The sequence below is a fragment of the Vollenhovia emeryi genome, unplaced genomic scaffold, assembly GCF_000949405.1.
Source record: "Vollenhovia emeryi isolate VEMERY1.0 unplaced genomic scaffold, V.emery_V1.0 DF939131.1, whole genome shotgun sequence".
Classification (NCBI taxonomy): Eukaryota; Metazoa; Arthropoda; class Insecta; order Hymenoptera; family Formicidae; genus Vollenhovia; species Vollenhovia emeryi.
In genome coordinates, this window is record NW_011967235.1 from 1,575,073 (window position 1) to 1,586,793 (window position 11,721).

The 11,721-nt window shown below is 38.1% G+C and overlaps 1 protein-coding gene across 3 annotated transcripts in view; it reads right to left on the reverse strand.

The window, feature by feature from the left end:
* Positions 1 to 11,395, reverse strand: part of LOC105568147 (glutamate receptor ionotropic, kainate 1) — a 150,509-nt gene extending 139,114 nt beyond the window's left edge. For all 3 annotated transcript variants that reach the window (XM_012023567.1, XM_012023569.1, XM_012023568.1), the window contains exons 1-2: positions 10,474 to 11,395; positions 1,863 to 2,157 (exon numbers count right to left, since the gene is read on the reverse strand). In XM_012023567.1, coding sequence (XP_011878957.1) covers positions 1,863 to 1,935 — 73 coding nt within the window. In that variant the 5' untranslated portion in view covers positions 1,936 to 2,157; positions 10,474 to 11,395. The remainder of the gene's footprint in view (positions 1 to 1,862; positions 2,158 to 10,473) is intronic.
* Positions 11,396 to 11,721: the final 326 nt, after the last annotated feature.

The following is an 11,721-nucleotide window of genomic DNA, read 5'->3' on the forward strand; positions in this document are numbered from 1 at the left end:
CGTGTTTGTTATTCAAAAAACTTATTGCTGCGGATTTTCGTGGAAATTATTGATACCACGTTATTGTTAAGATTCAAAAACTTTGGGTTCACATATGTATACAAAACACTTTAATTTCTTTTTTCACCATTTGTTCAATTAGTCATAGCAATTTCTATTGCCATTTATACATTTTTGACCGCACTGTGTAAGTAATAGATAATTCAATTACGACTCCTGAATACGAGGAAAATTATAGTGGCGGACATGAATACGCAATATCCTCCGTATTTTCTTCGTGGTTTCGAAAAGTCGCCGCGCCTCGAGATGCCAGAGCGTCCCCGTCCTTTGGGGACGCCTTACTTTCTTTCGGACCCCCATTCGTCTTATATACGCGGACGCGCACGCCCCATCTTGACAAGCCCGCTCGCCTTATCGCCCTCTCTTCATTCTCGCCGACATCATAGGAAATTGCGGACAAGTTTCCCCCGAGGCGGTTGCCCCACAGAGAAATTCAACCAATTAGATCGACGGAAAACTTTTCTACCGCTAGACTTAACCGGCGAGCGAGCGGCCTCGAGCTCCGCTTTGCTCCCGGCGTCACGGACGCGTGTATGCGTGCGTGCGTGTCACCGAACGGCTGGTGCGTATCGCACCAGCCCCAAGTCCAAGTCCGGCATCCTACGCACAGACACGTCTGCCCTACACCCACGCGAGCACACTCTGGAATACTAATGGAACCGTACCGGGCGAAAACGCGGGCGCGCGCGAGTGAAGATTCGATCTCCGCGCGTACTTAGAGGCGTACTCTGTAATTCCAAACCGCGCGCGCCGTCTACCTGCTGCAGCGAAGCGTAATCAACCGGTGGAAAGTTTCCGGCAAGTTCCCGCGGCCCGCGTAGCGGAAAAAGCTAAAGACGATCCTCTATGCGCGGAGGATCGAGGCCTGGGACCGACTTGTGGCTGCCGTTCTTGGCAACTTCGTTGAACGTAATGCACAAGAGAATGCGAAATTATTATTGTTCCCCAAACTGCTTCGAACGTGAAATTGCGACATAAAACTTGACAGCTAATTCTTGTACATAGCTCGAGGATGCGTTTAATACGTTTAATACGTTATATAATTGGAGAAAATTATATCTTTTGGAGATTCCTGATAAAAACAATGTAGCTCTCTCAAATATTCGAGAGTATAATCCATGCCGTTCTACGTTAACATTTGCATTTCTTTACAGAGAACGTTTCGCAATTTGCTTATGTATTATCTGTATTTGTAAAAAATTCGCGAATGAAGTAAATCCATATATTCAATTAATCGCTACTGACATCGTTTTGCACGCGTATGACACAAAATTGTATACAATTGGTGGGACAAATTAATAGTTTACAAACGAATTACTTGTACACACGGTACAAGTTACATTATTTGTACGCAAACGCTTTACACATATAATTGTGCGTGGAAAATGAGTCATAAGAACGCAAAGCGAGAGCATAGTGCATTTTATTTGATTTAAAATATATTTTCAGAATTAGAAATTTCCAGTGCAACAAAAAGAAAATAGAGGAAAAAGGAAACATATTCTCAATTATAATTTTACATGGAAAAAGTAATGGATTTTCAATTAACGTCTTTATTGCGTTAAAAGCAACAATAGCTCGCCTTAATTACAATATTTTATATAAAATGTTTGGTGGGCGTAGATATATTATATTGTGAAACATAGGGCAGCTTTCAGATATACGTCATAATTAATTAATTATTAAATAATTAAGTTATATTATTGTGTACAAAGAGACACATTAAATGATGGCGCTAATAACAACTGTGCCTTGCGCACAAGTAAACTGAAAGCTCACATTTTGGGTCGATATTTACTCACCGATTCTAATGACCGGCGGCAGCGACATGGCAGTGGTGATCGAAATGACGATTATGACGAACAACAGTGCCATCGTGTCCAACGTGAAGATAATTCGCACTTGGACGACTATGACATCGTTCGTGCGGATTTTCCGTAAGACAAAGTGCGACGGGGGAAAGGAAAGGAAATCATAGGTACGGGAAGTTGCCCCGATTTCACCGACACTTCAACACCAAACTGCACATCTTCGGAAACTCGTCGCACACGTCGGAGGAGATTCTTAAATGACCGTCATCTTCCGTGCGTGTTCGACCTGGAAAATAAAAAGAAGAAACTCGCAATACAATATTAAAGCAGAAGGTATTAAACAGAAAAGTTAGCGAAGAGTTAAAGTAAATGAGTCAAGTTTAATAAATAGAATTTATTTGTAACAATACACTTAAAATGTATTGCTACAAATTTAAGCTTGAAATATGCATGTAATAATAAAATACTTGTTTGTTTTGTCATCGTATTTAAATAAATAAGATTTTTGTTATATTTCGTCGTAATAAATACAGGTATTCCATTTCTACACGTCATCGTAACATCGCTCAAATATTTGTTTATCGGTATAGGGTTTTGGTCAAATGGACAACTATTGGAGAAACAATGCAGGCGTAAAATAACTGACCTCATAAAATCAGGATCCGAACAGCCCAGCAAAATGCAATCTGCTGGAGGCCATGCTTTTTCGCGGGTAAATTAATTGCTTAAATGGCCAGCACGGTTTTGTACGGGATCATTTGTTGAAAGTAACAACCAGTAGATTACGATTTATGATGTTTGTTTAAAACGAAAAGTAAGCTCATACGATTAGAGACGTGAGATTGGCTGGAATTTATTAGCCAAATGAGAATGTAAATATTTATTATTTTTAAATTTACTTCTTTACTTTTCTGCTTTTTCAAAGAAAACCAATGCACGTATGCAATGCCTGAAAAATATTCGGAAGGTAATTCTAAACTTACCTTATATTTATAATAATTTTATAGTTAAAAGATAATTTGAGAATCTAATTTAAACTTTTAAACACGTATAAAAAGTATTTGATTTTAAACAGTAGTCGATTATGGAATAGAAAACCATTGAAAGTACAACATAATAGCGTTACCTACATTGCGGTATAACAACTTCCTAAAAAGAATTGCAATTTGAAGAAGCCCGGGAGATACTGCTCTACGCTTTTTAGCACAGCCGCTGTGGTATGCGTATCAACAATGTTGGAACGAGGGTACGGTTTAGTTTTATTTGCGCTAGACCTCGAAGATGGCGAGAAAAGGGGCGACGCTATGGTCTCTGGAGTGAAATCACGTGGGCCCGCGTCTCCACTCCCGGTGGTGCATTTTCCGGAGGGAGAGATGGAAAAAAGGGAGTTCGACCTCTCTAGTAGATACGACCTCCATTACGTCGGTGCCGGAGATACCAGGGAAAAGAGAGAGTCCCTCCCTTTATTTCCGAAGCGATTCTGGAGTTTTTGGTCCCGCTACGATAATGTCTCCACGCCCGACTCTATCTCGACGTGCCGTATTGTGTTGCGCGACAGCCCCGTCCCCGTAACTTCGATCGCGCTAACACGACAGATAGAGTTCGTACTTAAAACTGCGTTACGAGAAAAATGTTGTTGAATCAAGTCGCTTTCCCGGCGAGCAAACTCCCTCAATCTCAACGACATTCCGTGGAGCAAACTACGAGAAATGCCGCAGAATAGCGTCGAGAGACACAATAGCGTTATAATTTCCTCCGTGAAATGGCTAACGGTGGAGTTTGCGAGTTTGCCAGCTCAAGAATTTTATTTCACGTTTGACGCTATTTATTTATTTACTATTTTATCACGATGTCAAAGCGTACGAATGTTTATTGATACGCCGTACATTGGCGCAATCTACGCGCAACTTCCTCACTCGTATCAATATTACATGCATTAACTAATTAAATATTTGATTAACAATTTACTAACATTGTCGGCATTAATGCATTTCAGGCAGAATTATTCATTGCCCGCGCGACTAATCAATTTTGCGTGATATCGATACATTTTATCGATCATTACTGGCATAAGTTATTCCGTGGTCTCTTGGTTATTAATCATAGACACGAATTCAATTGCATCATTATCCATCGCCAGAGGACAGAACGCGTCAGTGCACGTGCTGTAACATGCAAATGTCAAATGAAATGTAAGGCTTCGATTACGCGGGTTTGGATTACCGGCACGCTAAGCGAAAATAAAGAAGCTAATCAAGCGTATCTAATATCCATTATTAATAACAGTTAAATCGTCGGCTGGACATTTCTTCATATCGAAATATCGGTCCGTCCCAGATTCTCCCCGTGTCGCAGTAATTTACGCTGTAATATACAACGTGGAAAGTAAATGGAAGCGAAGAGCGGACCGGCGGACCCTCGGTATCAATATTTGACGATCAAAAAGCTGACCGGGTGAATAAAGACCTCGCGCGCGCACACCACTCGTCGAATCACCCTTGCGCGGACGACTCTCGACGGAAGTTCGGTGTCGATGCCGCATGCGGCTCACGCTTTCGCCATTAGAGTTAGCGTAAACGGATTTCGACTAACCCAATTTAGCTGGGGGTAACTTTGCCTTTCGCTGCGTGTTTGTTTGCCGAACGGCGCGGTCCTAAGCGCACCGCTTGATTACGTAGGTGTGTCCATTGCGTTTGAAACGGCCTTTTTTTTCATTCTACCGTCTTTCGCCCCGGCGACTGAGTGCGACGTTCGCCCTCCTTTCTCTATCGCATAGTCCTAGTGACTCGGGACTTTTGCCTCTAGCGAAATCGTCATCTCGTTAAAAATTTATCAAACGCGGAACGAAATATAAATAAAATTACGCGCGCTTTTTCGCAGTGAATTATACACGATAAGAGGACTTCGGTGAAATGTGAAAAATATGAGACGTTTTAGAAGCGATGTAGTATTTTATAAAGCAAAAAAAAAATTTTTATCGATTTTATAGAAATTAATGTAAAAACTTTTGTGCTGACGGATGTGTAATTAATAAGAAATGGATTATGTGCCAGAGAGAAAGAGAGCGCACATCTTTTGTGGCAGTGGATACTATTCGCAGTGCGTTTTATCGCCGATAAAAAAACGGTAGGGTATTACATCTGCTCTTTATAGGTTTTACGATGGGGAGGGATTAACGTAGTAACAACGACCGTGTCTCCTCTGATCGTAAAAGGCAACTATAATTCTGAACAAAAGCTATATCTCTTATTCCTTTGTCTCGAAGTCACTTAGTCCTACGACTTTACACGTATACTTTATTCTAATCTGAACAGAGCGTTTCTAATTACTTGGTACAGCAACTTTAATTTTCATCAAAAGAATAAAGAGCATTACAGAGAATTAATGAACTCTTAAGCTCTTAGTAATCCGATTTATTAACACGAAGTTTGCAAGTCCTGTATCGAAAATCATCTTTGCCACTAATACTTAACGATATACCGCTGCTCTTTTAACTGTTGAAACAAAAATGTAACTACAGATATAGAGGAAAGTCCTTTACTATGAGATAGGCTTCTAATATGAGATAGCAGGTTTTCAACATCCAAATTTAATCACAAATCTTTATTCACAACGATTACACGATCCAACAATGAATTTTTCACTCCAAGGGCAATAAATTCACGATGAAACCAATAGAGAAGATGCCTATTAATTTAGCGAAAGCCCTGCTGTCTCGTATTGGGAGCTTGTCTCATAATAAGGGACTTTTCTCTACTAATTTTGCAGTATAATCAAAAACTTTCGTTAGTTGTTACTTAAAAAGGTGTTTAAATAAACCATGGCCAATAATATTTATCATAATGTTAAGTAATCGCTACATTTTATTACACTAAAAATTTTCTTTTACCTTACAACACACTGTTGTTCGGTAATAAATTAATTGTGACGTTTAGGTCGTTGCTATCTCTGATAGAAGACGCAGTTCCAACGCGAGGCTCAAATAAACTAGTTTTATTACGAAACGCGGGCGAAGAGAAGGGATAGATAGAACGCAGCAGATTGATGCCGCGCGATACCACAACCACAACCACAATCTGGAGAAGTTACGAAGCAAGTGGCACAGGGAGTAAAATCGACGCGTATTGTCGAAGTAACGAATTACCAATCAGGATTTGACGGTTCGTCAAGACGCATGATATTTCCCACGAAGGGCCTAACTTCCGGACCTTCTCGTTTCATTTTCTCTCGCTTCGGCGGACGCAATAAATTTCTAAAAATTGTCGAAGCTCTCCTATAGCCGAAGGAAGCGCGTAAGCTACGTCGCGTCAACGATACATTGCGCCGCGAATGAATGCTCCGTGGGCGGTTGCGCGATTAATAACGCGACGGTGTCAGCAAGAATTTCATAACTTCCATATTCTCGAGGAGATTCAAGAAGAAAGTTGACGCGCCGCGGTTGAGCGAGATTTAACGGTAATCTAACAAAGAAACGGTAAATGGTTAATCGATAATTTCACGTCGCGTGAGACACGTTTGCGACGTGTAGATAGATAGATCTGCAGGAACCAAAGAAATTAATCGTTTAGCTAAAGCGTACGGCACATTGATTGATATTTAAGGTTGGTTATGACGTTTCAATCAGCAACTTTCATCTCTTCAACTCTTGCAAATGAGATTTTCTAGAGCCATAGTAATTTTCAGCTTTCTCCTTGAGAAATAAAGCTCTTATATTTGTAGATATATTTATATAAATTCTCCAGTAAATCACTAAATAATGATAAATTGAGAAAAGCGCAAATTTCAAGATATATTTAGATAATAAGCAATAGTCAGTATTTACATATAACGTATAAAGGTAAAGAAATTTCTATTTAAATAAATAAAATAAAAATTTTTATTAATATCGCCCTCGGTTAAATACACCCATGTTATGTACAATATTAGATCATGAAGAAATTACAAAACAGCAGTAAAGAAGGAAAATATCGAAACAGCTGTTAGAAGCAAAATTATGAACGTCTAATTGTAAGACGAAACGCCTCTTTCAGGAACTGTATACTTCAGAAATGTCAAATTGCGAGCTGGAGGGAAGGAAACATTTGACGAGCGTGTCTCTCGTTTGTCTCGATTATTTCGGAACGAGACGTTAACCGCGCGCACGGGGCGCGACTCGGAGTCGAGAGGAAACGCGAAAGATGCTTAAGGGAGGAAAGAAGTCGTTACGTTATTGTATTATACAATGTGACGTGCCACATTTCCACACTCGCGAAACCCGCTTTACTCACGTGGAAGCCCAACGATGCTCTTCGGGGAGCTTCTCTTAGCGAGGTGGAGGAGTGCGGCAAAAAGCGACAGTACTCAACGTATCTATTTTTTTTTAATAAAAATTGGAAACGCGATGTTAAAAGTACGCGCGATTACATTTGCATTTGTACATCATTTTAATAAAGATGCGACGTATTTTTTTTTCTTTGGTGAATCGCCAAGCAGTTTGTAATAATCGCAATAATTGCAATAGTCTCATTAATAATGAATCATTCGCGGATGAATTGCGATAAAGGGGAGGGAAACGAGAGGAAGATGAAGTATTGATTGCCGAGTAAGATGGAATTTATTTAATAACAGAGATTTATGATCACATAAATTAACAGCAATAATATAAAAAATTTGTTATAAACAAATGCTTATTACTAACAAATAAATAAAATTCATAAGGCTCTCGTGTGGCAAACATAAATTTGAAGGAACAAAGACAAAAGAGCAGTGACAGAATGTTAGTGTCTAAATATTTCCTATTTTAAATTTACAGGATGTTAGTGTCTAATTATAAAATAAGAAATATTTAGACACTAACATGTTGTCACGGCTCTATAGTCTTTATTCCTTCGAATTCTTATTACCACACGGACAAAATGTTGTTGAATTAAACAAAATGAAGTTGCTTGAATTAAACGTTAACGTCACTGGCTGCCACAAACGTAAATTATTCATTCAATTATATTTGCTATGGATTTTAATTCTAAGCATTGAACTAAATATCCAGATTATTAAGACAACAATTTTATGTTTATTATTTATTAATACTAATGTTTTAACGTTTTAACGATTTTATTTCAATTACACTGATCTTGTTGATACAACATCATTCTTTTTTTCCGTGTAATTTAATAAAAATGGAATATATGATCTGTTATTATGTTAGCACTGTACAAAAAGCAGCCATGAAAAATTAAATCTGATTCATATCGTGATTAAGTTACTATAATTAGTAATGAAACCATCTAATATACGTAACGAGTATCCGTAATAATTAGCAGTGTTCTGTACTCTTTAACAATATATTTTTAATAAAATTACCAATAACATTTTTGGGCTCATAAATAACTAAAGTATAAAATTCTTTATAAATTAAGCTGTGCATATGAATATATGAAATTTGATTGCCCGTTTTAACATAATTATCAGCTTTATTTTATCAAAATTTTAGTTTGCCATAAATTAGCATGAGATTTAATGCCAAATAAATTTTAAAATTTATTAAAAGATTATTTATCGAGACAATTTCTTTAAAAATTCTCTATTAAAATTAAAACCGGGAGATATAAAGCGATTTTTGTATACTAAAAATTATAAACATGTCAAATAAAGAGTACTCCGAAGGTTTTTGCATCTAAAAATTATCAGATAGATTTAAATAAATGTATTAAGTAACATAATGTGCGTGTGTATACATTAAAAGATCATTAGAATAAGAAGAAAAGAATATCGATAATCGGAATATGCTTTATAATTAAAAAGTGTCTAACAAATCGATCAAACTTTATGTGCTGACTACATACTGTATATAGAGTATGAGATGAAAGAAAAGTGAAAGTGAGAAAGAGAATAGTAATAGAAGATTTGGACTGTCACACGTTCATTAATTATCGCTTAGCCGGTAATGACGTGGAATTTACACGTATCAACGTATTTCAAGTCGGATTGTATAATAACCATGTTAATGTATCTAATCGTGTTACTGATTCATTATGGTAATAACTGTGATTAATGATTACGTTGATTATTCTAATCCATGTATATTAACAACGACTTCATTATCATGTTAACAGTTTGTAAATGTCAACATAAGGTAAATTTGGATACGCTTCGTTTGAGAAGTCCAAAAGTGCATTAGTATTTCTTCTTTATTACATTATATCTTTTTTGTATTATAATTTCTTTACCACATTAACTATACAGTCGCTATAATATATTTTCCCTAACGCTACAGATGTGTTGAGCAAAATAAAACGGATATAGATACGAATAAAGGAAATTAATTTATATAAATCTGAATAAGTTTTCCTATGTTTCAATATTACTAAAATTTACAGGGTAATAAAAAAAGATAATACGAAGGTATGAAAATAAAACTCTTTTATTTTATAGTAGCTAAAAGTTTATTACTAACTGATGTTGTAAATAAATAAATAATACTTTATCCATGGTGATTACATGAACAATTTTTATGCCTACTGATGCAAAAGATTACAAATAATATCACAGTATAAACTTCTTTAAAGATAATGTATCGACGATTATTCAATATGTACCGGGTTTAACGATCGCTTGCTAAATACTGTAATCCTCTGCGAATTGTGCAAATCCTCCATGGCACGAGGATATAGTCTCAAAATTTCTGTGACACTTGAAACTGTATTTATGAAAACAGATATCACGAACTGTGTATCTGCCAGGCTATTTCGAAATACTTGAATACTCGTTAGCAAGGATATGCAGACAGGCAGCAGGGGATTGGCCTTTTTGATGCGGTATTAACACTATTCATCGCACTCGTCTCTTCTGTCGCGCCATCATTTTCGCATCGTGCATATATAGTATCCCAGGAGAATATATTTTATCAATAGATTTTAGAGCTGCTTATAAGAAAAAAAAATATCGTAGCGTATTACGAGCATTTTAACGAGCAGTTCTGTGCTGGAAAGTAATAAGTAATTAATCCCATATAAAGTCATTTAGTTAAATATTATTGACATTTACATTTTAATATTTACTGAGAGAACTTTTCAATAACATTAGGAGAAAAATTGTCACTATTATTTTATGTATTATTACACTACATTACTAAATATGTTTAGTGTTGACAGTATTTCTTTAGTTCAAACATATGTGTCTCTCAATTAAACATACGATTTACCAAAACATATATTTGTACAGATTAACAAATGTTTGTGTAAATTAACAAACATTTGCTTGACAGCCCGTGACCGCAGCATAGTTAAGCCAAGGAAATATTTTCGTATTAACTCGATTTTCAATATTTTCTTCCTCGGGGTATTGAATACCAATACCCGACGAATAGAAATAATAGCATTAAGATTAATCGTTTCAACTCGTTATCTATTTCCTTTAAAAATAAAATTAGACTAGTCTGCTAATTTTTAGCCAAATTCTTTTCTGTCATGTTCCACACAAAACTGTTGACAAGGTATTTCTTATCGAAACATATCGGCTCGTACATGTACTTTCTTCAAGCATCCAATTTTCCCAACAACCTGATGACTCAATAACAATAACTGATAACTTTTGCGAGATTGACTCTTACGAGACCAACACTTACATTCGTCTATGCGATGTAGTAGATATCGATGCATCTCACGAGACTCGTCCAACACAACATGATAGCCAACAACGACCCTCAGGAAAGGCGAAACTCTTTTTTTCGTTCACTTCGACCCGGTTCAGAACCACCGCGACGCTTCTAACATACTGTCTCCTTTAATCCTTGATATGCTCTACCATGCACTTTCCTCATAGAGTCATCGCGATCATCTCCGCATTTTCATACGATTAACCATTTTATCGTTCTTCCCGATTTTAAAGCCCCCCATACGTTCTTTGTTGTCGCGTCTATAAAAATCGCATCATCTTGGTCACTTCATCGTTATTCGCGTCAGTGCTTAAAGCAGATAGAGATTCAGGAATGCGCTTCTTCTACGCTTGAGTCCACGATCGATCGATTGATTGCTTCTTTCAAAAAATCGTGAAACTCGGTTTTCCGATTTGCGCAACACTTTTAACTTCTTCGAAGCTAAAATCTTCTCCGCGCTAGAAACACTATGTTACTCATGCGGTGCAATGAACTCTCTTCAAGTTCGCGCTCACCCTTCACCGTTCAGATCTCCAAAGAATTTCGAGATCGCAAGAGCCGACCGATCCGATCGTCGAACGATCGAAAACATCCCGCGACGCGTCGTAGTTTTTCCGAGCTCTCCGTATCCACTCGCAGGAGAGCATCGAACCTACTTCCGATGCATTAGATGGGGCAATTTTTCTCGACCAGTATGCGAGATACGCGCGCAAATATCCGCGCGACGAGGACGACGAGAACCTCCCCGTTTTACGTACGCGCGGTCCGACGATCGCGAGAGACGCGCGGGCACTGGCTGCGCGAGAACTTACCGCCACCCCCGGACGAATGCGCGGACAGGCAGTGCGGGGTAGTGGGTGGCCTTCGAGGGGTAGCTCGAAAGGGGTAGTAGAGAGAGAGAGCGAGAGAGAGGGAGAGCGATAATAGCAGCCTGAGAGAGAAAGATGTATCGAAAAGGAAAAATGGAGACAGACGTACAAGGGAAAAGGATGATGCGCATGAAATACACGGAATCCTTATTCGACATCCTACGCAAGTGCCGAAGGCAACCCCCACAAAGAAACGAGCCTACAACCGCCTATCTGGGTTAGCAGACTCGCGCGACCCTGACCATCTCGTTTCACGCGTGTAGTCATCAGGGAGTACGAAGCCGGTAGTCTGGACAAATCTCGAAAGAGACTCTACTTGATTACAAAGTTTAGATTGGGAAAAGTCTGC